General features: G+C 40.2%; 3 protein-coding genes across 4 annotated transcripts; all 3 read right to left on the reverse strand.

Moving 5' to 3' along the window:
- Nucleotides 1-3,162: 3,162 nt before the first annotated feature.
- On the reverse strand, nt 3,163-4,594 carry LOC103984678 (AP2/ERF and B3 domain-containing transcription repressor RAV2). Its single transcript, XM_009402227.3, has one exon. It carries the CDS (start codon nt 4,422-4,424, stop codon nt 3,333-3,335), a length of 1,092 nt encoding a protein of 363 aa, XP_009400502.1. The 5' UTR covers nt 4,425-4,594; the 3' UTR covers nt 3,163-3,332.
- Nucleotides 4,595-18,244: 13,650 nt separating this feature from the next.
- On the reverse strand, nt 18,245-19,394 carry LOC103984813 (zinc finger protein WIP6-like). Its single transcript, XM_009402372.3, has 2 exons — nt 18,944-19,394; nt 18,245-18,839 (listed from the first exon to the last, which is right to left on the reverse strand). The coding sequence occupies exons 1-2, from the start codon at nt 19,376-19,378 to the stop codon at nt 18,360-18,362; spliced, it is 915 nt and encodes a 304-aa protein (XP_009400647.3). The 5' UTR covers nt 19,379-19,394; the 3' UTR covers nt 18,245-18,359.
- Nucleotides 19,395-20,725: 1,331 nt separating this feature from the next.
- On the reverse strand, nt 20,726-26,320 carry LOC103984677 (lipid phosphate phosphatase 2). 2 transcript variants are annotated; one of them, XM_009402226.3, is made up of 9 exons: nt 26,220-26,320; nt 26,018-26,116; nt 23,324-23,545; nt 23,144-23,231; nt 22,949-23,058; nt 22,741-22,834; nt 22,090-22,278; nt 21,939-21,998; nt 20,726-21,167 (listed from the first exon to the last, which is right to left on the reverse strand). In XM_009402226.3, exons 3-9 carry the CDS (start codon nt 23,537-23,539, stop codon nt 20,971-20,973), a joined length of 954 nt encoding a protein of 317 aa, XP_009400501.2. In that variant the 5' UTR covers nt 23,540-23,545; nt 26,018-26,116; nt 26,220-26,320; the 3' UTR covers nt 20,726-20,970. The 2 variants fall into 2 exon arrangements, with proteins under 2 accessions (XP_009400501.2, XP_064964477.1); XM_065108405.1 differs by lacking the exon at nt 26,220-26,320 and having other exon boundaries at nt 26,018-26,151.
- Nucleotides 26,321-26,882: the final 562 nt, after the last annotated feature.

Raw genomic sequence — 26,882 nt, forward strand, 5'->3', positions numbered from 1 at the left:
CACCAACACGTAACGAGGTTTGGTTCGGGAAGGGGCGAAGGGAAAGGTTATATATATATATACCGCAACCGGCGGTCTTGGTCTCACCCAACAGCCTCCTGATCTCGATTTAATATAATACCATTGATTTCTTTTGCCCGAGGGCAAGCGCATTTATCGGACGGCGATGATTCCCGTGCCGCACGAGCCGATCAGACGGCTGCCGACGCGTGCAACCAACTTATCTGATGCTATCCGCTGGACGGATCTCTGATCTCACGTGTGGGTCCATCAGTTCGCCCAGTTCCTTCTCCAATCACAAGGTAGGTACACACGTCATCGACCTGTAACTAACTTCCAGAAACATAACGCCGTATGATGCCGGTCACCGGCTAGTAACCGACACGTTGCCTCGAGCTCACCGGGAGTGTCCGGTGACGAGCCCCGCTTTGGACCACACATCACCACGTGGTATGTTTCTGTTCCATCATATTCAAATAGGATCAGCACTTAATTATTTTGAGAGATTGTCTAATTCTTTTTTATATTATTACAAAATTACCACCAGAATATTAAATTGGGCTGTGGAGAGGGCCCTGACTTAGCTGTGCCGTTATTGTTTGGTAGTGCACTTTAAATAGCAAAGAAGATATTAAAGCCCGCACTCTCGCTCACTCTAATAATTTACTCATGTTGGGAATAAAAGGATACCCAAAAAATAAGAAGGAGATTAGCACGTGCGTGCGTGCGTGCGTGGGGAGGCAGAGCGTGTGTTCACCTGTGCCCATTCTGTGTGTTTAATTCAAAGGCGCATTACATGGTAATTTTCGACCGTTTGGGCTCGGTCACCGTCGGTGCAATGCCAAACAGATCAAGTCCGACCCGAGTCAGCTTAATAAACCGACCCAAATTGACAGTCAACCCGTCCATTGGGTCAATCCAAATCGTGGCTGTGTGGGACCCAAATTGACAGAACCACCTAACTAAATTTGGTGCCGCACGTACATATCAAACATTGTAATAGATATCTTCACGCTGGGCCAGGCCAAATCTACATGCTTCGGCCCATGAGCTATGAAGCATCGGATGCGTGAAATCGAGACGTGATCCTTTTCTATCAGTAGATTCCCAGATGCTTACTCTCTTCTCTATCTGAATCTTCCATGTCGGGTGTGTTGGATCACACATCCACACCAGTGAAGAATCCCAGTGCACTCTGCTAGGACTTGCTAATAAGCTCAATTACTTACAAAGCAAAACATCAACTCTCATTAATATGAATATCTTTGAAATTTTCAAGGTTTATAGCTCTCGCACTGGTAATCCCATGGTGGCTAAGAAAACCCCTCCCAGAGATGGCTTGCTGTCTATCGTTTTAGCGTTCAGGTATTCTGTGGTACCTTCTTTTAGCTTATTTGTTTCGATCTGGAAATTGGACTAGTTTATAGAAGACTAGTGCTTTTGTTCTAAGAAAGACTGTTGAGCAGCCTGCAAAGTCATGGAAGACGAAACATAACAGAAGCAGACCTGGATGAACTGGAAGATTATGTTCCATTGCATTGCATTGCAATTGCTGCACAGACAACTGCAGCATATGCTGCACCGGTAAAGTTGACTAGAATATGATGCATAGGCATTTTCGGCAGAGCTGTCCTTACCGCGACTTCAGAAAGGTCAAACATTATCCCCTCAAGTCAACAATTCCGCAGAAGAAGTAACTCGTGTAAGACACTTGAGGAGATCTATGCTGAAAATAATGAAACTATGTTGAGGAAAGGGTGGGAGCACCAACATGCGAGTTTACATCAGCAACAATACCTTTTCTTTGTTTTTATTGTTGAATGGAGGTGTACACCAACATGAACATGATTCACATCCAAGATTTGAGATAAAGACAATCAGAAAGAAAGAAAAATCAAACGTGATCTATAACATCAGTCTGATGGGAGTCACATGGATTTCCCTGTTGCTTTTAGACTTGAGATGCAAGTTATCTTTATCACCATACGAATTTCCATTTCCAGATGCTTTTTTTCCTTCTCTTAACCCTTAGCTTTTACTGTGGAAGTTTGACGTTTGGACTTCATGGCATGGGAACTATGGGGCTGCCACTATGACATCCTAACTTTGGACTTTTCCCACCACCTGCAGACATGTATCTATCTATCTATCTATCTCTGATGTTCAGGTACAGCGTTTGAAGAACAGCTCTGTGCATCTTCCTTGAAGGTCTCATGAGGAAATTTGCAAGAGAAAAGAAATGATCAAGTTTCAATGAACAGGAATAAATAGCAATCATGTAGTCAACTATCTTAACTTTATGACAGGCTAAGCATGGAATTAAGAATTCAAGACATGTGATTACTTTAAATTATTAGTCTTTTCAGGTTCTATAGTTTTGGTCAATCGTGACTCCTTTACTAACCCATTGATACATGTATAGAATAACCGGTGAGGTCTCATTAGTTGTTCATAGCCACGGACAAATCTGTGCAGGAGTATAATCTATGGAATCAATGTGACGACACCTCTCTCCATATGCCAAATGATAAATAAGAAATACTATGAATGCTTTGATTTTATTTTTTCCTTTCTTTCTTGCATGATGTCCTTCGTCAACGATGCCAAGCTCTCTCTCTCTCTCTCTCTCTCTCTCTCTCTCATGAAAACACCAGGAGAGGTCACATAATGGGGTAGGTACTTGTGAAATGTGCAACATGATACCTATTTAAAGGACTTCAAAGCTGCACTTAATGTAGGTTTAGGTTCAAACTTAGGCAGGAGATTGAAGCAGCGCTACGTAGATGACTTTGACTCATCGACCCTCCGAAGCTGTCAGCAACGCACACCATCCGTGCGATAGCAGCATGGACTCAGTCCTCCTGCCTCTATTCATCTCTCTGTCCACATGGAACGTCATATGTTTGCCGTGAACTAAAGTGTGAGATATCAACAGGAGAAAATGTTTGAAGGCCATTAAAACAGTTTAAGCTTCATTGTTTCCATTTGGCCGCTCACTGTTTCCTATCTCATTCCAACTGTTTGACTGGATTCTTTGTGAAGGTCGATATTAAGCTGGCACAAATGATGGATGAATTGCGAAAGATGTAAACTTGTTTTACTTAGGAAGCAATTCTGGTGATGGAATCAATCTAATAGACGAGCATGCAAGAGATCTGTAGGTGAAGAATGAACAAGGAACCAAAATTTGTTTTTCCTTGCAGCAGGATGTTTCCGATCCTTTCGGTAAGATTCAACTCTTCGACGACTAGTCTGATATGATATACACGAGAGAATTTACATGAAAGATTGACTAACTGGTGACTGATTAGCCTAAATCGAATAAGCCGATGCTACGAACCCTCCTCTCTGCATTGCTTCTTGAACAGCTCGAGTGATGATATCAAATCCATGTCCCTGGTCCTCTTCGCAGCCCAGCCAACACCACTCCTATCGCTGACATCTCCGCTCACCGCCGCCGGAATCTTGACAATGTTCACACCGAAGAGCCTCACCACCTCAACGGGTGGTTTCGTCGCTTGAACCCCATCGGCCGTGTGTGCGCCGGCGGTTCGCGTCTTCCAACCGATGAAGAGCTGCTTCTCCGGGCCGGTCGAGCGCTGGAAGGTGACGACGTCGCCTGCTCTGAGCCCCTTCTCCTTGACAAACCGGCTCCAGCCCTTGGTTAGCACGTAGCTCTGGCTACTGTTCCAGTAGGAGTAGCGGAACCGCCACACCTTCCCGCAGGCGTCCTCGAAGTTCAGCAGCACCCCTTTGCAGGCGGCAGCGCCGGTCTGATTCAGCGGGAAGTGCTTCTCGGCGTGCTGCTTCGGTATCACCAACCTGTTCAGCTTTCCGACGTCGCTAGGAGTCACGGCCTTGTCGAAGAGGTGCTCCCTGTGCTCGCCACCAAACCACCCCGTGACCCCTCCACGGGAAGGATGGTTCCTCCTCTTGTCGGCGCCGGAGGATCGTTTGCTTTGCTGCAGCTCGTCGAGGTAGGTATGTTTACGGAGCATGTCGACGATCTCAGCCTTGGAATGCGAATTCAGGAACGAGAGTTCCGCCGTGTCCTCATCGCGGGTCTCGACGAGCGGCTTGAAGTTGGTGACGGCGTCGCGCCCGCGGAAGCGCTGCGCAGCCACGTCGTAGGCCCGCGCCGCCTCGTCCTCCTCGTTGAAAGTGCCCAGCCAGACCCGCTGGTGCTTCTCGTAGATCTGCGCCCCCCACCGGCCGTTAGGCTGCGGCACGACGCCTTTGTACTGGGACGACGGCAGCTTCCGTGACTCGGCCTCGATGCTGATCTCCGGTTCGAGGACGACGCTTGCTCCGCTACCGAGTCGTCGTAAGCCCTTAGGAGGGGCCGGCGGCGGTGGCCGCGGCCGCGGCGGAGGAGACTGCTTCTCGATCTCGCTGCAAGCATCCTCTAAGCTGCTAGTGTCCATAGGTTGTTCCAGACGGACTGGCTAAGCAGAAGTAGGGATGAAGGTTGAGGAAGAGGCAGAGTAAGAGACAGATAGGAGATGTGTGTTGGGGTTGTTATATAGCAAAATGAAGGGCGTCTATTATTATAGAATTAGATAGTTAGGAATATGATAGATCTCATGGTTTGGGTGTGGGTCAACTCAAAAGTGACGGTGAGAAGAAGAAGAAGATTCGTAGGAAGGGAGGGGGGAGAGGGGGAGGCAGTAGTGCCTCTTTGCCTTCCTCCTCCTATGTGGATTAGCGTATGGTGGTGCAAGTTGGCCAAGGGGGTGGGACATGGCATCGAGGCAAGTGGATGAGGGGAGAGGAGTGTGGACCATGACTCGTAAGTGCATCCCCCCCTCCTGGGGCTTCGCTGCTGCTGCTGCTGCTGCTGCTCCTCCTGAGCAATGGCCTGCTCATCTCTGATGCTTGTGTCTCACATTTCACTGTTGGGAAATACTATGAATTGGGAGACACCAAATAACACCATGGATTATGTTGCTATTTTTGTTTCTTTCTACACCAACTTGGCAACATTGTGTACATGGTTTGAGGTGTTGGGTTTGCCATCGCTACCTCTCACTGCAAGAGGAACCTGGACACCAGAATCCAGGCAAGAGAGACAGAGACCGGAAGCCAAGCATGAAACAGAGATGGAGAAAGAACAAAAACGCATTACGCATACATGTATCGCTTTTGATGCCCCTCCAATAGCATTCATCCCATTTGAAATTCTCGAGCATACATCATCATCAATGCACACAGTCACGTCAATCCACTTCCACAATACTTGATGAAGCTTGCCATATCTGGCGCAACTCGTTCGTCTACAGGAAGAACAGCCACTCCAAGAAAACTGCCCTGTAGCTGCCCATTGTTTTTGAATCCCTCACCACCTGCATGACCCAAGTTTTTCCACGCATCTCATGCTGCCCAATGTTTAGAGTCCGCCGATGTCAAACTCACCCTCTAAATTAATAATCACTATCACTCATCTGTTTCGCTGTTTCGATATAAATCACACTGTATCACTTTTTCTAATAGACACAAATTACTCTTTTCGTGTGACCAATGTCCATAAAGGCCTGCATTTAATGCATGTCCTATGAAATCATGTAAACTACATTTGCATGATGTAAACCATTTTTCAGTGTAATTCTAAATAAATTAATGATCAAGACAACGGGTCTCTCCATGCATTTAGCTCCTTTCTTGTATTATCTCTTGATAAATTCGAAAAATATATGCGTGTCAATTCCTTGAGTTCAGTGGTAAAGGAAATAGAAAAAGAAGAAGAAGAAGAAGAAGAAGAAGAAGAAGAAGAAGAAGAAGAAGAAGAAGAAGAAGAAGAAGAAGAAATCTATAATATTTTATTCATGTAAATGCAATCAAAATTTCTCCATTTCCATAAGCAGCAACTCATCAGCATGTAACACAAGTTGTGGTTGAGTTGGACATCACCAGTCGACTGCAATAATTAACAATCTCCTGTAATGCTGCATATGTTAATCATGTGGATACAGTGATGGTGGAAGGTGAGGTGTGACAGCATTTCTCTACATACTTGCAGCAACAGATTATAAATTATGTTTATTGGTGAAGTGTGGACCTTTAAGAAACTTTTTTGTGGATATGGATATGCTTAGATGATGCATGATAAGAAAGAAAAAAAAGTAAGATCTGCCTCCAGTGACAATAAAAGACTGTGGACCCAAGGAATGGTTTATGATGTGTGCTTTTCCCCCCTTTTGTAGTTACATATACAAGTAATTTGAGGTCATAAGAATTCCAGAATTGATAAGAAAATTTGCAGAAACTGTGGTAATGATTCATGTCATCTTCTGTCTGTCTTTGAATGCACAGTTTACAGATATTTAATTACGCTATGTCAACTTCGGTTAAGGTGTGATTAGTTCAGCTCATTTAGCCTTATCTGATGAATATTTTATGCTGAAAAGTTCACCACCAACACCATGTGTTTCAGGAAATCATATAGTTTTTAATAGGAGATTCTTGCGATTAGGTCAGTGTCATACATAAGTGCTATTCTGCTGATGATGAACTCCATCATCCATCTACCCCTTTTGATGATAGCTTTCTTTTTTATCATCTCTTTGCCCTGTCAAGATTGACCTCGTTAAACCTTCCATTACATGTGGAATAAAAACGAGTCTCTTCTGAATCTTTTCGACTCTTTGATGAGATATCCAAATGCCTTTGTTAGCATATCGCAGGAAAGGTTTGACGGATTCCTCGCCGGCAACATGTGCCGATTGTTTTGTTGTCATGTAAGAAGAAAGTTCACACAGGGTTAAGTCACGCGCTTTTGGACCACTGCGAGAAGAAGCAAAGCAAAAGCTAAACAAAGCAAAGCAAAGGTACATGCGAGATGGGCACGATGAATGGGAGGCCATTTATGAGGAACAGTGAGTACTCTGCGAAAGTCTTACACAGGTCGTTATCTGATCCCCATTGGCATTGTTTGTGGTCCTCGTGGAGAGCACATATATTAGCCACTGCTCTCCGCCTTGAATGCCCCCAACTCGAGAGAGAAAAATACACCCATAAAATACGTGGTAGAATTACATGCATGCAACTCATATTATCCAACTTTTTTAATTTACTAATAATGAGTGAGTCAAATTAATAAAGATTAATATATACTGAATCAAATATCAATCCAATCTAAAATTATAAATTAAACTCGAATATATATTATCCAACTTTTTTAATATTTATTATTTTTTTTCTTTTCCGATCTCTCCTCGTAAATATCTTCTGACAAAGCGATTTCGGCTGCGCCGACAAGGGTGCTTTCTCCTTTTGAAGAAGCAATGGACTTTGAATTGGGTTTTCCTTCGTGTGGAACGTCGTCCAAACATTTAGGCCAAATGATCACTGGCCACGCCACCCAACGAAGACCTTTCGGAACGCTTCGGGTTTATCGAACGCAGAATTATGCTTGCAATTTTTTTGTCTTCATGACCAAAGCAAGAAGATAGAAAGGAAAAGTCTTCAGGAGAGAGTCTGTACACATACGCCATAAGACACCATCCATTCGAAGCAGTCAGCAGGAGTTTGGGACGAGGGTACAAAGGAGTTGGAAGTTATTAATGGGGACGTCTTCCTTCTCAGGCAAGGCAGCTGATTCAAGGGCAAGTAATGAGGGGAACAAACTGTTGAGGTGATTAACATGTTGCGTGCTCCTCCGAGAGCAGAGCAACGACATCACAGGTTTGGCTGGGACTGCGGTGGTCCTCTACGCCCTGTGCAAGTGTCAACTTCTGGGCCATTAGCAAGTTAAGGAAAAGGACCCTCTTCGCCCTCAGAGGACCACACTGCAAACCTGAAACCAGCGCCCTCCACCATCCGGTGTTGTGCTCCTCCGTCACTCTTCTCAGCCTGGCAAGACGGCCGAGCCCCATTTCGACATCAGCAGCAAGTTGCACCATTTCCAGTGACCAGCAGGCAAAACACCAGTCCATGGTTTTGCAGACAAGGCAGGATTCTCGGTCCAGTTGTTTTGTCTCGACCGTGGCAGGAGGCCACCCTTTTTATTTTGTGTATTAAATTGGAAAAAGCATGTTCATCGGTGAGGAAGAAGGACCCACCACTGCGAAATTATTATGAGCGATGGAATTTAGAACATATACGGCCTCCTATGCTCCTTACACTCATTTTTTGTCACACGCACTTGTTATTCATTAGCGCAGCTCGAACGAAGCCTTCTTTGGATTAGGGGCTTCGGCATCTCCGATTCGACCGTCCATTCCACCTATTACTCATCGCCGTCATCATGACTCCTTCCGTGACCGTCGCCTTTGATTGCCTCTCCGACGGTATAGTCATCGAGAGATCGTCGTGCTGGCTAATAGCTTGCTTTTGGCGATTGAGAAGTAATGAAATAATAAAATATTATATATTTTTAATTAAAAAAATAAAAATAAATAATATTAAATAAGAGGTAAAATTAAGAGTACTTAAAAAAATATATATATCTTTGCTTCATGAATCATGATTCTATTTATAGGACCTAATGATAACTATCTCACGTTATCATATCATCGATGATTAAATTAGGTATAGGAACTGTCCTTTGATAATAACTTTTTAGATCATGAGTCATTTAGGTAAAACTATTTAGAACATAGTTAGAATTATCTAAAGTATGATAACTATATATGATAACTATCTATAAATTAATTCTCAACCCTCATTCTTTATTCATAGTGACAGATTTGAGACATGAAATAAATGCACTTCTAAAACAAGAGTGACTTGATAAGAATATCTATAATTTATTCATTTGTGCTATAAATACCTTATTAATATAACTCCACTTGCTATAAGATCCCGGATTAAATGATAATATATATCTATATGCTTCGTTCTTCTATGAAATGTTAAATTCTTTATCATTGCAATTATGATTTTATTGTCATAAAATGTTTCAGTTGTTTCTTTTTCTTCTTGAAATAAATTTCTAAAAAATCTTCTAAGTCATATTACTTGATAAAACTACTGACGTTGCGATTGCATATTTTACTTTCGATGTCAATAATGCAATTATTATTTACTTCTTTAAACTCATATAGCTCATGATCAAAGGTTAAAAATATTATACGAACTACTCTTTCTATCATCAGAAGCTCTTGTCCAATCACTATCAATAATATCAAATAATTTATATTTAAAATTATAATAATATCAAATATATTTATAGTTCTAAAAATATAACACAAAACTTTTTAACAACTTCAATATGATATTTACTTAGACTATGCATAAACCTAGATACTGCACCAACATATAAGGTAATATTTGGTCGAGTATGAGTCAGATAAATCAAACCTCTAATTAAACTTTTATAATATCTTACATTTGTCAAATATGTATCATCTTTAAGTTTCAATTAATAATTTATTAGTGTTACTATAGCTTTATAATTATTCATGTTAGACTTTTTGAGTTGATCCATTGTATAATTTTATTTATGAAATAAAATTTTCATCTGATTCTTGTTTCACATCCAACCCAAGAAAATAGTATAGTAGACTCATATATGATATTTTAAACTTATTCATTGTATATTTTTTAAATTCTATCATAAAAGAGTTAGATAAACTCATATATATAATATACATAATAATATTAACATAAAGATAAATCATAAAAATATTATATTTACCTTCTTTTGATAATGATAAAAAGTAGATTCACTATTACTCCTCTTAAATTTATTTTGATTAAAATAATAATTAATTTTATTATATCATACCCTCAAGCTTGTTTAAGCCCAAAAAGAGTTTTCTTGAGCTTATGCATATTTTCTTCATATCATTTAACTAAAAAGCCTACAAGTTAAGTAAAAAAAATTTATTTTTGTAAATCTTCATTTAAAAAATATAAATTTCACATCCAATTGATAAATAAGTCAACTTAAGTGAGTAGCTAAATCTAAGAAAGTTCTCACGATTTTGAATATAACAACCGGGAAAAAAAGTATCATTAAAATAAGTACATTTTTACTGTGAATATCTTTTTGCTAGAAGTTGAGCCTTGTGATTTTGGATACTTCCATCTATATTTTATTTTATTTTGAATATACATTTCAATCTAGTAATTTTTCTTTGGTTTTGGTATATATGTTATCTTTTTAAGTTTTATTCTTTTGAATTGACTTGATTTTCTCCTATATTACATTTCATCATTCCTTTTTTTCAATTATTTTCTCAAATTTTATAGGTTCTAAAATAAGCAAAACAAAATTTTTATCAAAGCTTACGATGGTTTTGTGAATTTATCAAAATATAAATAATATAACAAAAAATTCTTAGATGACTTACAAGTGACTTCATACCATACCAAGTCTCAAGAGGAGTTTGATTCATAATAACTTTTGTTAGTAAAATATTCTTTTGTCGAAAACTGATTTGAAAGATATTTTTCTTTTAATAAAATTTTTATCATTTCAATAATAATTTGATTCTTACATTCTATTATACCATTTTGGTATGGTGTATATGGTATTATTAATTCTGCAATAATATTATTTAAAAAATTAAACTTATTAGATAAAAGTTCACTATCTTTATCTATTCGAAATGTCTTTACGCATCTACCACTTTGTCATTTTATAAATTATTTAAATTTTTAAAATTATCAAATATTTCATATTTTAGTTTTAGAAAATATATTAACTCATACCAACTATAATCATTAATAAATAATAAAAAATATTAACTTCTACCAAATAATTTTATATTTATAGATCCACATAAATTAGCATAAATTAATTTAAGACAATTAGATACTCGTCGTACTTTTTCAATAAGAAATGGTTTCTTGTCATAATGCATCATTCACATATATCAAATATATTAATTTTAATTAATTTAAAAATTATTATTTTTATTTAACAACATTAAGCCCGTTAAAGCATCCATATTTTAAATATCACAAATTACACTTATTATTTTGATTTATAATAAAAGCATACTTTTTAATATTTAAAACATTAAGTAACAACATCTTGTTTTATGTCATATAAATATTTACTATAATCAAATAATTTTTTATCTTTAATAGTGTATAAATCATCCTCAAATTTAATTAAATATTTGTCATTTATTAATTATCTAACACTTGAAAAGTTGTGATATATTAAGTGCCAAGAAAACATCACCAATGTATTTTATCTTTCCTTGACTTGTCTTCACCTCAAATATCTCTTTCCCTTCCACTTAGAGGATTTACTTATTATCTCTAAGTTTAACTTTTAACTTGTGAGTTTATCAATATATCTAAATATTAATCTTATGTCTAACATATGATTTGAATATCTATTATCCAAAAATTAAATAGTATTTGAGATATCATTAACTATGAATAAGTCATAAACAATTTATTACATTCTTTATTTTTCTCCACGTAACTTGCTTTTCTTTTTTTTCTTGCAATATGCCTTCATATTATCAAAATTTTTACAATAGTGACATTGAATTTCTCTTTTTTTTTTATCATAATTCATTACTTTTATTTATCATGCCCATTATAGTGTTCCCTTCCTTTTTCTCTTTTATTTCCTTATAAAATTCTCCTCGACCGTGTCCTCTTTTTGTTGACTTTTTTCTCTTCTTTTGAAGCAGAAGACTCCCTTGAAATGATTTTTTTTACTTTTCTCAAGTAACTTTTAATCTTGCTTCATATGCTTGCTAGGAACTTATTATTTTATTAAATAAAAATAGATAAATCTTTGGACTTCTTAATTCTAATAAAACTATAATCAAATTTTGGAGCTAAACTTCTCAACACTTTTGCAACAATTATATAATCATAAACATGTTCACCAAAAGATTTTATTTGAGTAATAATTTCAATCACTCGAAAAAGAAAATCTTATATCGGTTTATTATTTTTCATGAATAAAATTTTAAACTTACAATGAAGGGTTTGAAGTTTTATCATAATCACCTTTGATGAGCCGTAAAATTCATTTTGAAATATCAATCAAGCTTGTCTCATAGACAGCTTGTTGAATAAAAAATAATATCTTTGAGTCCTTTTTAGTCTCCCTTAACTTAGCTATTTTATCTGGATCTGCATATCTATTTTCTATTAAGTCCCAAAGATCCTAAGATTTAAATATAGTTTTCATCTTGATACTTCAAAATGCATTGCATTTGTTCGAAGGTGTAAGGAAATGATAAAAATATAATATTATAATATAATTAAAAAAATACTTTTAATAAAAAAATTTAAAATAATATTTAACAATAAATAAAACTAAGAACACTTACAAAACATTCCCAAATGTATATATTTTTTACTTCATAAATCATAAACCATGATCCTATTTATAGGACATAATAGTAACTATCTCATTCGATCATATCACTCATGATTAAATTAATATAGAAACTATTTCCATAATAATAACTTTTTAAATTATAAATTATTTGAATAAATTATTTAAAATATAACTATAACTATCAATCAATTCTCAAACACTTTCTTCGTTGCGGCATTGCCTTAGCTTTCGTATTACCAATAAATGGTCAACGACCCAATCATAGCCTCCCCTAACATTTTCTTCCTTCTCAGTGCTCATGCCTTCTTTTGTATTATATTATTATTAGTATTGTTGCACGTACGCCGTTGTTGGTTTTCCAGTCAAACACGTGATACTTACTGGTAAACGCTTACGCTCAGACTGAGTCAAACCCTCAGCCAACTTCAGGCAATGGATGACGAAGAAGAACGCTCAGTTGGTCGAGGAAGAGTCTCAAACTCTCTCTCTTCGTTGCTCGAGTATAAGCCAATACCAGACACGTAGCACCGAGTTTGAGAAGTCTTTACGTACAGTGGTTCTTTTCCTTTAGGATCCACAGATAGAAAGGAGTTGGAAGAAGAACCAGTCGAGCAAACTCGTTCCAAAGGATCAGAGTTGCCGAGCTGAACGTCTTCTTTTCACCACCACTGGTTTCTGATCTGATCCGACAAGTCACAAACGTATTTGTCTTTGATGAGGACAGTCCGGAAAGATTGCAGGGAACCGCACGCTTGCTGGCTACCCAAAGTTCACCACTGGATTTCTCTGATTGCTATTTGTGTGATGTGACACTGCTGTTTGGGTGACTTCAGGTATATGCAAATGCATGAAAGGATAGTGATGAGAATGACATGGCCTTGAACGACTGGTTTGCGCATATGCTGGTTAACCAACCTTTCTTATCCTCACCTAAACCTATATTAATATGACGGACGTGCATGGTCCAATATAGATTGAAATAGCGGTATATGCACATGAAATGTACCCACTTCCCTAATGATATATATATATATATATATATATATATATATATATATATATATATATATATATATATATATATATATATATATATATATATATATATATATATAAAATAAGTTCATGCCCTACTACTCATTTTTGATCCAATAAATATATCGGGTCAGGTGCTGATGTTGGAACCCTACTTGAGTTTTGGTTATGGATCTTCGTTTTGAATCCCGAAGCTTGTTGGACTCGGATGAGATTGTCCTCATGAAGAATTGGTACGTACCCACCATTTATGCCTGTGATTTTGACGTGGTTCTACGATGTCCAACCTATCATTTGGATCAGAATAGGAAACAAAGGAAAGCTTGAGAACTTTGCCCTTGCATATATATATTTATATCACATCTGACATTGTCTTAGTAATGTAGGTATTCCCTGATTGACATATTTGCATATATATATGTATAGCCCATGGCCCCTTCACGGTCCATGGCCCAGTGTTGTTGATCAGCCAGAATATGGTAAACCATTCATACTGATATGAAATTGGACTTACAAGTTTGGATCTGTATGAATATTCCATCTTCCATACATTATATAAATATAACATAGCATTGAGTTCCACCCATCCAATCAATGACTAAAATACAAAAAAAAGAAAGGAAGAGGAATAAAGAATAAATTATTGCATGATAGCACATGGTTCCACCAGTTTTGGCCTTACTACTGCAGTAGTCAACATGGCATCTCCTGCAAGTTGCTCGGCCAGTTGTGTTCTTTGACTCTTCCAAAAGTGTTCAAAGCCCCATTCAAACGGGAATGCCTCCCTTGGGTTGTTCGCTTTGTGCATTCTTATGTGCCGCTGTCATGATTCTTCGTCTGTTCTTTACTTCCAATGCTGCTTACAGGTAGACTCTCTTGTCTGAATGATTGTGTTTACACTTTGTCAGAGACACATGCAGCAGTGTGAAGCCTTCTAAATTGCGTGCCACCGTCGGTCTGTGAGCCTCCTCAGGTTCTTCTTCTTCAGCCGACAGCTAACTCGATGAGTTAAAATACTATACATGTCTACCACTTTCCAATGCAAACGATCTATATACTGGATATCGAGAGTCAATTTACCAGAGTGCTTAATCAAAAGATTAAATACAGCCAGTGGCGTTGTTTTCTTATTGTCTTCCGGCTATTGGATTCTACATGACTCTAATATTATTTTATGCTTGCTTTCCAAATGCTCTTACTACACATGCGAACAAACCGAATGTACGGTATACGAATAGCGTAAAGGAGACAATATTACGCAGAAAATATAGTATAAACTAAGATATAGTTGAAATGGCAAAGAGAAGATTATGTGGTTCTTCTACATTCATGAATAAGAGCTAAATTAATTTATTTATTATATGGGAATAATCAAATATAAAGACCAAATAAAACTGATGTTGTGTTGTCTCTTTTGCACTGCTGAACGTGTCAGATCATACATACGTTCTGGATATCGTTGCCACATTCCTCCTGCATTTTTCATCGACGCTCTCTTCCAAAGTAGCATCCGCGGCAGCAGAAGCCAAGTCACGGCGAGTTGATTTGTCGGGCATCAAACTTCTGGGTGGGGTATATAGAACCCAGAAGATTCTATGCGCGCAGTCAAGGACATGCATAGATCGAGAATCAAAAAGACGTGTTACAGTGTAAATTTCGATTCTACTAATTACGGCAACTGTTTGGTCACTGAAGACATTTGATTTACGCGATTTTGCCCGAGTATCCGAGGGCTACTTGCTTTGATCTGAAACCAATCCAAGAAATGAGCAGAGAAAGTTGTCGTATATGATTCGCAAATTTATATGCATCATAATCAGATAAGCAGCCAGGGATCTTGCAGCTTCGGGATACTAATATCGAGATTTAAAGCTAGCTCCACTGCTACCTATTATGATTTGCTTTCTGCTAGCTGACTGCCATGGAAAGAAGATCAACTGTTGAAGCTGCTAATGAAACTTTCTTCTAAAAAGCAACGAGCTGGATCGATGATTGCCGAATCATCCGCGGTTGGTCGTCGGTGGAAAGCGAAGTGTCATCTGGGGCTGCCGCCGCTAAAGAGAACACTAACCTCGCAGTTTCCTTCACCCCTCGTCGCTCACATTAGCTAGCAGGAAAACAAAGGCAGACGAACGCTTACAAAACTTGTCTGGGAGGTACGTAAAAAGGAGGGGGAGGAGCACAGCAGGAGACAGAAAAAATGAGCCGGAACGATCTTTTCCAGCCAGAGATAACTCAAGTCGCAAAGGTCCATTGTATGCATGCAGGCATGCATGAGAGTTGGTCTTGCTGCGGTACTGAGCCAATGCAACAGCATGTCGGAGGCCCCACGGGAAAGGCTCATGCAAAGTCTACATCGGTATCTATTACGACGGGGGAAAGGGAGCGCGTACCGTGGTGATCACTGTTGGGGGGTGTGGGAAAGCCGCGGTGGGTGCGGGGGAGAGGAGAGGAGAGGGAGGGGAGGCGACCTTTGTACAGGGAGCAGTAGCAGAGCTGGGTACTACATACGTAGCTTTCGGCCGCGGCCTTTGGAGCTTTGAGCTTTGGCGTGTTCTGGCGTGGCCACGGCACACCCATCTGCGCGCGCACCTTTTGCGAACCCACCCCCTCCCCTCCACTGCCACGTGGGGCCCGCCCGCGTGGGGAACACGTCCGCACGGACGTCGACGGGTCCTCCCGCCGGGCCAACCCCCGTGCTCGTAGGACCCACCCCTCATTCCACTCACCAAGGTGAACTGTGCACGCTTTCCTCCTCCTCCTTCTCCTTCTCCTTCTTCTCCTTCTCTTTCAAGTCTCGGTTGCTCTTTCCTCCACTGGACTGAGTCTTTACCATCCAAAAGAAATGCAAATAAGCTGCTACGTACATGCCGTTATTCTTCTTTATCGAGGTCATAAGATATCGTGTATTCATCAAGCAAGATTGCCGTTGCACCCAAACCATACGACAAGAGCAGTTCACGTACGATGCCGTTAGTCGTTGCGAATGAAGAATGAGTTGCGGCGATTGAACTTGAGGGCTGTAAGTAACTCCTGCAAGCCAACTCAGAACACATATAGACATGGCAGCTCTGAACCTTCACCTGTTTCAGAAAAGAAAGACGATCTCTCACCGCATGCTGCATTTATGATTAACTGCAGCAGCAATCTGAATAAAACAGGCTGCGGCTTACAATATGATGTAATCTGAATTCGAACGCAGATCAAAAACATTGGCGTGGATCCTTGCAAATCATTCTCTATCTACTATACCACATGAGACCATCTGGTTGCCATCATAGGTAGCAACAATTAGCAGCCATGCATGCCATGATAATTACGTACGTTACTTCTCTTGTGGGAGTATCTCATATCTTATTTGTAAATTACATTTACACGTCGAGTCCCAATGTAAGCTTATCCTATACGTTAGAGAGAACAAGTCTACCCTAATTTTTTGTGGAAGACTCGATAGATGTGGCCATAATTGTGTTAGCACAAATTGTTGTAAGTTTTATATTTGCAAACTCATCCCATCTTTTGATATGGACTTTAATTATGTCGTGCAAAATATTATAACTAATGTAAATTCATAGTAAAATCTTGTCTTTGATCATACGTGCCACAGTTACGTATTATCTGTAGTGGTTGAAGTGCAGCAACTCAACTCAAATCCTGGTGTATTGAACCATCTCGATGACAGTAAAATTCCAAAACCATCAATGGAGTTCAGGGTAAGCTTAGAGATGAGAATCCGTCTGGTTGATTCTAAGGCGTCATCCTTGAAGGAAGTCATGTGAACTACTGAACATACGTGAAGCTGATGAGGACATCAGAGATTCAATGTTGCGACGATTGGAATTGCCTGTATTATGTACGTGCCGTCGGAGGTGTACCCAACGTGCCATGCCATGCCATCCCGGATGCATGTATACATATAGTCCGGGAGGAAGTGCAACCCTGCGTTGGTTTATGTGAATGTCATGACGTCGCAGCACTTGGTGGACTACCATCGCACAGTGCAACCCATGGCAGCTCGGCGCGTAGTGATCTGGGTTTCTCTTTCCGTGCCAGCTGATGCAACCAGGCATGCAATGGCATCGAGGCGTTTCTGCTGGCTTTCTCTGTAGCATGTGTTGGTTACTGGCTGGGAAGGGAAAGAAGGCACAGTGCTTTGGAGCAACCCTCAGAGGACTCAAAAAATGGCAGCAGTCTCTCTCTCTCTCTCTCTCTCTTCTCTCTCTGTCTCTGCGGTCCACGTACCGTGCTGACACTTCTGCATAAAGCTTCTGTGGGAACAGTAATAATCGTGGAAGCGCCATCGGGAGAGAAAGAAAACCAGAGAGTGAATGCCAATGCACGTCGGGAGAGAGACAATGAGTTGTACGTGTTAACATATCAATAACTCAGTGGCTGCAGCTAACAGACATGAGTACAGACTCGTTTCAGACTCTTCCCTCTCCATCGCAGCAGCTACTACCAATCCATCAGATGTCTGATATCGCGCACCTCTCTCCCGTGTCATGTCCACATTTATTAGTGGAAGAGTTGCTTTATACGTGCAGACTAAAAGAAAAGAAGCCAATGCCCGTTTCCGGCTATCTCTGCTGTCTCTCTCCCTCTCCCTCTCTCCTTCCCTGTCTATCTATGCCTTCTCTGATTCGCCAAGCGAGGACTGCGAGCTAAAGCTGGCATATTAAGAGTCTGGTTAACATGGAGGATCTAAGTTACTGTTCTTCAATGACTTCTGTAGGTACGTACTGCGGCAACTGCATTGAGATTAAGACTGACTAGGCATGGAAGAAGACTTGAATGAAAGAGAAAAAACACAGACTCTTACAGATAAAAGAGATCCATTCTCTCTCCCTCTTACTCTCTCTCTCTCACATGCACAAGACACGATGACAGTCGGCAACAGTAACCTAAAGGAAAAACAAAAAAGTAAAGGAACTGATAGAACGATCCAATTTGAAGAACCTACCATGCAACTTCCCTCCCTCCTCTCCTTCTCACCCTCTCTCTCTCTCTCTCTCCCATATCTTAAACTAATGATGTCTGTTATAAGGTTGTTATGCCACTAGATAAGAAGCTAAAGCGCGCCGCCGTTGTCTCCGTTTCCCTCCTCATCACCATCGTCACCCTCTTCCTCCTCCTCCTCTTCCTCTTCGTCGACGCTCATCGTCTCTACGATGTGAGGTGCATGGCCGCTGCCGAAGGACCTCACGTGGTCCTTGAGCGATCGCTTGTGCTTGAAGTCGGAGCCGCAGATGCAGAACCACAGCTTCCCGCAGTTCTTCTCATGGGTACGCCAGTCGCCGCGCACCGCGAACGCCTTGCCGCACCGCCGGCACGCGAAGGACCGCGCTCCATGCTTGCGCTTGTAATGCGTCTGCAGCGTCCGGAAGTCCTTGAGCGGCCGTGACCTGGGGTGATCGATGTTGTTCTTGCACCCTTCGGCGCAGCAGTAGCAAGGCAGCTTCAGCAACGAGGGTGACGGCATCTGCCTCGTGGCACCACGCAGCGACTCGGATCCCCTCCGGTACTGCGAGCCGTGTCCCCACATATGCATCTGCTCGGAAGCCACGACGCGAAGTTAGGATCAGAGAGAGACAACACATATCTAGTGAGATCACAGCGTGTATGAAGCAGGAATTAGCAACGATCAACGTCGACCTGCATGTTGTTGAAGCGGTTGAAGGTTTTGTTGCACACGGTGCAGGAGAACTGGGTGTTGCCGATGAGGATTTCGGCGGCAGAGGGGATCCAGTACTGACTAGGCACGGGGTTCAAGCCCGTGACGGTAGTGGGCATGGCGATTGTGCTTGCACAAGCACTAGTAGCACCGGGCGGCGGGCCGATGGAGAGCGCGATCGTCACCGCGGAGTCATCCTCCACCTGGTTCGAAGAGTGAGAGAAGTAGTGGTGCTGTTTGTGGAACCAATTAGGAGCGATGGGCGGTGCGTAAGTAGAAGAAGAGGAAGCTGGAGAGGAGCAAGGCGAAGGGGTGGCGTGGCTTCCAGGGGGCCAAAGAGAGAGCAGCAGAATGGAGTGGTCTTCTTCCTGGTCACTAGTCTTGGAAGGCAAGGAGCTGCCGCCGTTGGAGAACATGCCTACTGGATATAGGAGAAGAAGAGGATGAGAATAGGGTGGGGGGAAGAGGTATATATGGGTGCGGAGGAGTGGGGGGGGGGAGGGTGAGGGAGCGAGGGAGTGCGTAGGGAGTGAATGATTGAGAGAGAGGGCACGTGCAAGAGGATGAGAATGGAGGAGGTTTGGCTGGGTTAGGTTGGAGGGGAGACAAAGGGCCGGCAAAGGTGGGGAGGAGGGAAGAGGGGGATGGGACCAACAGCGAGGAAGGGACCAGAGTACTCCCAATATACACACACACACAGAGACAGAGGTGGGGTTCGGCGAGGGATTGGCAGCACGATAACCGAGCTTCTCCGCCCCCTCTCTCACATCCTTTTCGGTTTCCTTTTGTGGTCGCATTCACCCTGGCCTTTATTAGTCCTTCTCAACACACACACACACACACAGACACACTCTCTCTCCCTCTCTCTCATCTGCATGCACGCGCTTGCACTAAATAAGAGGGGCAGGATCCCATGCATTGGTGAGTGTATCAGTTTGATGCAAAACCTGTACGTGGTAGGTGATGCGTACTTGAGAACTTCCTTCATATCTTGAAGTAACAAATTGAGTCGACCGAGTCGGCCACTCGACTCCAATTCCACGCATTCCTAGTCAGCTTAGGATATCTCACCATACATAAAATATATATAAATAATCATTAAAAATTCTCTCTAAATCGTAATCAAGTCTTCTTCCGTCAAATTGTAGCCCACTCAGAAAGCGCACACAACGCCTCTTTCCTTCTGCCGCTTCGAACAATTTCATTTCTCGCATAGTTTAGACTTCCCTTTTCAATGTACCAATGTGTTCATTCTTGCGAAACAAGCTAATCAATGAAAGTTGTTACATACACAATATCAAGAATTAAGGGGAAAATACATTAAAAAAAAATGGGGTCATTTAAAAAGTTTCCGACTATAGATGTTGATCATTCAAGAACGCAAAAGTACTGATAACATGATACGTCTACAAGTATATGTTTATACGTATTGAAAACTGTAGACCGACAAAAATCTCAAGTTGATGTTATCAAATTGCCAACCCACACTATGAAGATCATAATATTAAGGACTTGGTGAAATTTCAACAACAGCAAAGAAGAAGAGGAGACATGTAGGATGGATGAGAGAGTTTTCAGATACGAAGGCATTTGTGATTCCAAAATGTAGTACAAGGAACAAAATGACAAGGTAATAATTATCCCCTCAACCTCTCATTAGAAGGCCATTGAGGTCTTCTTGAGATGGATCAAGAATCAATAAGGACCCCGATTCTTGAAATTTGTTAGTCCCACCCCTTATTTTGACCTGTTGGAAAGATATCTAATGCAAAGAATAAAACATGTTAAAATACAAATATTCCCAATACGTCAACATTCGATGCATACACCGTGAAAATGATAGTAGAATATTTGAATTCCAAGTGGAGACCATACACCACTAAGAAAAAGGCAAAAGAACAAATCGCATATACAACATAACAGAACCAACCAGTTAGCGATGAGGGAGAACAGTAAGAAGAGTTGATGTATCATGTTCCAAATCCACATTGCATCAGAATTTGACGAATCAAAGTACTCTACCACCTTCCATTGAATCTAGAATTGGACTCGTGTCTCTCATGTGGATGCCATCCTGACCTTCCGATGCAACATAAGCAGTTACAATCATCGATGGCCTTGACTGAAGAGAATTTGCATTCGACTGCAACTGCTCGTCGTTTCTGGTATCAGCCATTGCATGCAGATGTGCATGAGGCCACCAACCTGGGAGAATCACAAGGATGAGACTTGACATGAATTAGAATTATATCATGCAGTGAATTCACAGCACAAGCATCTCGACCGAATGTGTTGCTCTGTACATTATTGATCAAGATATGTGACTTTCCCCATGAGAATTTACAAAATTTTTGTCTCCATATACATTTTATTGTTATAACCGTGGTACTAGTCATGCCCGTTAACAGAAACATAGAGAAAGAAATAAAGAGAGCAAATGGTCGGGGTGTACGCTCCTGTTTTATAACCAACCAATTTTAACATGTCCCCAACAGCGAATGGTAGCAACTCCAGTCCCAAGATTCAAAAGTTATGAGTGCCAGAAATAAGTTGTACAATCTAGTAATTGCCCATTGAATCCTCCCAAATCAAGCACAATTTAACTTGTTCTGAATTCTAAAACGTTTTTCCTTCATTCCCTTTTTTATAACACTTGTAAACTCGATCCACGCTAAGATATCATGACAATCATTGATTAGCGATGTGGCAAGGAAATCAAATTGGGCAATCAATGTGAAGAGCCAATTATGACATCGATTATGCAACTCTAGGCATTCTCCTTTAAAAATCAATTGAATTTACCAAACGAAATATATGTTTAATTAAACATGTGAAGGTAAATGTCTGCATGAGGCGAGAAACTCATCTTGCAATACATGAAAATCCACAAAACATATTTTTGTCTCCCATGAGACTAAAACACAGAAAACCAAAGTACCGAGACAAACACCTGACTAAGTAGGGAATGATACATACCATCTAGATCATAAGGAGGTGGAAAGAATTGCAGATAGCAAAATGAAGCGACTACAAATCCTGCATATATCAAAAACTTGGTTATAAAGATACATAGTAAAGAGACACAAACATTAAGCTTGAAAATGATCAATTTGATTTTAAAACATACCTAGTAATCCTCCCGCAAAGACATCTTGCCAATGATGCCAGTAGTCATCAACTCGAGAAACTGCCACAAGGGATGCACAAAGTAGGGGAAGAAGTACAATGCATAGTTTTCCAACATGGCCCCTACGGTCAAAAGCCTGGATTTTGCCTGCTAGATACCATGCTAGGAAACCTAGGCCTGCAAAAGACCCTGCACATGGATAGTACAAATCCTCAGTCCAAATTTCTCCTGTGTTAAAAAGTAAGGTGGCTCAGTGCACAAGACTTCCATTGCCTGGGGAGGGTCATACAAGTGTAATTACGAAAATCATTGGAAAGTGGCAAGAACACTGAGTTGGAACCTACAGGAGCAAAAGTAGAGAGGAAAAACAGAGTTCTATGACTAGTCTAGAGGATCAAACGCAGTGATTCACTGTGATGCTTTAGGAGGAACAAAATCTCCATAGCTCAGAAGACAATGACATATTGGGACGGATAACCATAATCAACACACGAAGTGAAACTTAGTAGCCCACAGCAGTTCTTCCAGATATGGTATTATAAGATATCGATAACACCCAATAGAGCCTCAAAGTCATCTCATAACAAAAAACTGACAAAATCTGAAATTTAAAACCATCAGTTACAAGTAGGTGATTAGTTTGATGCTTACATGATGAATGCCCACTTGGAAAACTCTTGTGCCCTTCTTTAATAACACTTTTTTCCCCATGACATATAACACTTGTTGTCATGTTGTCATAGACCTGCATATTAAGATTTTCTTACGCAAAAGCCACATGAAACAACATGCTTGCTGGTAACATGTAAAAGACAACTTTAGAGGATGGACAAGATTAAAATAAAAGTTCAGGACCCACAGCTTTTCCATCAGGAAAACAGCGCCAGAAGAAATCTGGCCGTGGTCGGCCAACAGCATCTTTTATTGCATCAGTTATGACTCCAGTTAGAAGCACTGAAAAGAGCAAACCTGCACATACATTTGCTGGTCAATTGCAAAATAAAAGAAAGTAAACGAAACTGACCAGTTCTATAGCACTGGAAAAGAAATGTACCTAGTATGGCATTGTGCAAATCATACACGTTCCTCGTTCTGAAGTATATTCCAACAATAATAACAATAGGTAACACAATCGCCAGTAACTGCCAGGAAATTGTTATTGTTCTACAATGCACCAGTGCAAATATTAACTATAAAGAAAAACTCTTTACCACTTAAGAGAAGAAGAATGTACCGGAACAGCCCAAAATGGCACTGTGTTGCTTTTCAATGGATACCTCAGATCTGTCATCATGTCTCTTCCCACAAACCGATGAAATGGTTCTATAATATTTAAGCATCCATCGACTATAGCAAGGAGTATAAGTATGATCCAGTCATGCATGTGAAATCTTGCGACTTTGGTTCCATGGGATCTCAATGTGTGAGCTCCTAACTGGATATCTGGCATTTTGGCCTTATGAAAGAAAATTGGAGAAAACAAATTGTTAAATTGTAAAATATGCCTGAATCCATGCAATTTGTTTATGTTGTGCTGATGACAGTATTTGCTATCTTTTCCGAAACACAAGTAAACAACAACAACAGCAACAAAACTGTAAGTCCCAACTACTTGTATTTGTCGGTCTTGTTTACTTATGTTCCGAAACATAAGTAATCAAGACTGATAAATACAACTATAAAGGAAATAAAAACAAAAATAATTGTTATGAGAGGTATCAAGAGATGATGAGTAAAGCTGAAAATTAAAAAGGCCTTGAACAAGAAACGTGGGAGAGCAAACTATCATGACTGGTCTATCTAAGAATGCCATAGATCATTCACCCATAAGAAGGTCATCTTATATGGAGCATCTGCAAATATTTTCAGAAATATCCTGCAGTTTTTCTTTCTCACTGGGATCAGAAGTATAGAAATTTATCTCCCCAGAATAGCAGCATACATGAGGAAAGAATGCGGGCTTGTTGGAAAACAAGATAGGGGGCAGCACTGCACTGTTTGTTTCCATGGAGAGAAAAGGGGATCTGAAGAGCTAGTCCCTTAAGTCTGTATAGTTTCACCCATGTCAACAATTGATACCAGAAATCAATTTGATGCATATTGTGTTTACTTATTTTCAGAAAGACTGATGCAGCTAACATGAGGTCAGACTAGACTCACACTTCAATTCAAGTGAAAGAAGAAAATCCTAAAAGAACTAACCATTACTCGACTGCCTTTGGTGGTTTATTTTAATTATCTAGACTTGGGATACACCTATTGTAATTTAACGAAACCAAAATCCCTGTCACAAATAATATACAAAATCACCTACTAGAAATATCTAAAAAGAAAAGGCTGTTCTATGGGATCTCTTGCCTGATATGAATTTGTTTGGCCAATGAATGGAATTCAAATAAGAAAAAGCCAGGATGCCCCCTGGGTACATGAAATAGATTCCCAAGTTTATTTGTATATGTATTCGCCTGGTGTTATTTGGTATCAAGTGCTATTCAGCAGACACAGACGCTATCAGGATAATCTCCCAGAAGCAAGTTAGGTCGATTTTCAGTTTGAGATTTAAGTTTTCAATTTATTATGTCAATGACCAGCCATTTCTGTGTGCTTTTTTGCACTTGGAGAGCAGTTAAGTTCTGATTTTCAGCTGCGGGATGGCATACATCAGAGAAACTATGAGATGTAAATTAAAGAGTAGACAAACATAAAGATAAAAGTCCAGTCTTCCAATCTTTTATGTGCCCAACAAATCAATGAAAAGAGTCAAACAAAAATCAAATTAACTATCTGAATTTATGTGAGATCTCTACACAATCAGAAACAAAATAATTACTTATTTTCTGCTTTTCTATGGCATATAATAGTCAGCCAATATCATTTCTCACAAGTATGTCTAAACTTCAACTATTATTGTCATCAAATGTGAAATTTATGGAAGAAATCTAGTTCTTAAAGGAATAAAAGCATTGAGTCCCTCAGGTTCTGTAAGAAAGGTGCAGAAGTTGTATCTCACCCTCTAGCTTGAAGTGCAACAGTATAAAGCAATTCAAAAAATGAAACCCAACAAACATCCCATTTGTTCTTTTTCTTCCAGAAGTTTGAACGCCACCTAGTAACTTTTTTGAGTTTCTGTATATCACGACCGACTTATGGTTATTTATCTGTGATGCAGCAATGTTCAAAATTCATGCCAGCTCCTCCTTTTTGCCTAAAACTTATGTTTTCCCAACTACTTTGACATCATTTCTTCAACGTGTTAAGTGGAATTCGGATCAGAAAATATATATAAACCTTCTCTCATGCTCCATAGGCGACAATACTATGGCTATCAAATATTTCTTCTAGATGAAGTTATATACACTGCAAAGTATGGCATTGTAACAGAATAGGGTCTTGCAATTGGACGAAGACTGCATTAATCAGCCTAGAACAAGATCAGCAAATGCACTCTTCCATGATGGTGATCATGGCCATCAATCGCACAATTTTCGTCAATGTTTGATCCATCACAAGCGTCAGATGGAATGGAGATAAATTTGGGTCTGAATTTCCACGAGACATTTGATTTTTCTTTGCAGAATAACCCAAATTAGACTGAACAACCAACTAATAACAAGATCTGTTCAACTGAAGTCAGACCAAGAAATTACAATCAAACGAAAACTAGGGAGAAAAGGAAGAAGGAAAACCAGATATTCCAACCAGCCGAGCTAAAATAAAGAAAGAAAGAAGGGAATAGAACACATAGATTCATTAGAAACCCAAATCGTCCCCTTATCTATCAGTTGCAAATTCGCAAAACCCTTACCGACGTCACGAGACCAAGAACTGGTACTACTCAGAAGATGCTAGAGTCAAATATGCACAGGAAATCCAAGAAATGGCAACAGAACCAAAAGAAAGCAAGGTAATTCATCGACCATCCTCTTACCGATCTCCTATGTGGTATCAGAAAGAAATGTGACGACCTCCGGTTGCAGCAGCAGCAGCGGATCCGCAGAAAGCTGAACCCTCCTCCCTCCGCAAGCACCTTATCACATCGATCCACGAAGCTTTCACGAAACGGGACGACGAGGTAAAATAATAGCAGCTACGAAACTCGTTTTCGCCACTCTTTTTCTCTTCGGACTAACCACAAGAAGGTGGTGGGCAGACGGGGGAGTTACTGCTGAGACGACGACGCGGAGACGCAGACAAACCAAATCGATCTGATTCTTGCGGACCTCTTTTTATCTCTATTTATTTTTAGCTTCGAACTAAAAATACAATTAACAAAAAAATAAAAGAAGAATCGCGGTTTTCTATACGTTTTACTTTTTGGTTCGGTTCGTTCGAATTGGTTGTTGGATCTGTTGCGTCCATATCTTGGTGGTGGAGGTAAGACCACAGCCGGTGACCAGATCCGATGTAAATGATTCCGTAGTCCTAGCTGTCACCGAGGGGTACGACCCCCGACACGTGACGATAAAAGGTAAGCTTACCGATGAGCTGGTGTTCGAATCTTGACGTTAAAGTAACAAAAGGAAGGTTGTCGCGAATGACCAAAAAGAGGCCCCAAAAATATGCATTCCTCACGTCAACTTTATACATTCTCATGTTTCTTTCGCAGCTTCTCGAAGGGTAAAGGAGAACAACGATTTCCGTCTCAAGGAGATTAAATTAGGTGGTCAATCTCAAAATGAGGAAGCAGTGTCTCCGTAGCGGTCCTTATAATTGACATAGTTGATGTAGCTGAGGTGTTGGTCAATCTCGCATGACAAATCTTTTCGTAAGGACAAGGTTAGAACAGGCGAACG

Source organism: Musa acuminata, chromosome BXJ2-5, assembly GCF_036884655.1.
Source record: "Musa acuminata AAA Group cultivar baxijiao chromosome BXJ2-5, Cavendish_Baxijiao_AAA, whole genome shotgun sequence".
NCBI classification, from domain to species: domain Eukaryota; kingdom Viridiplantae; phylum Streptophyta; class Magnoliopsida; order Zingiberales; family Musaceae; genus Musa; species Musa acuminata.

Coding starts and splice junctions, on each gene's coding strand:
- LOC103984678 (XM_009402227.3), bottom strand. CDS start 4,424: ATGGACACTAGCAGCTTAGAGGATGCTTGCAGCGAGATCGAGAAGCAG.
- LOC103984677 (XM_009402226.3), bottom strand. CDS start 23,539: ATGCCAGATATCCAGTTAGGAGCTCACACATTGAGATCCCATGGAACC. Junction 22,835..22,948: donor GTTTTCCTGATGGAAAAGCT/GTGGGTCCTGAA, acceptor CTTAATATGCAG/GTCTATGACAACATGACAAC. Junction 21,999..22,089: donor CTTTGCGGGAGGATTACTAG/GTATGTTTTAAA, acceptor TGATATATGCAG/GATTTGTAGTCGCTTCATTT.
- LOC103984813 (XM_009402372.3), bottom strand. CDS start 19,378: ATGTTCTCCAACGGCGGCAGCTCCTTGCCTTCCAAGACTAGTGACCAG. Junction 18,840..18,943: donor ACCGCTTCAACAACATGCAG/GTCGACGTTGAT, acceptor GCTTCCGAGCAG/ATGCATATGTGGGGACACGG.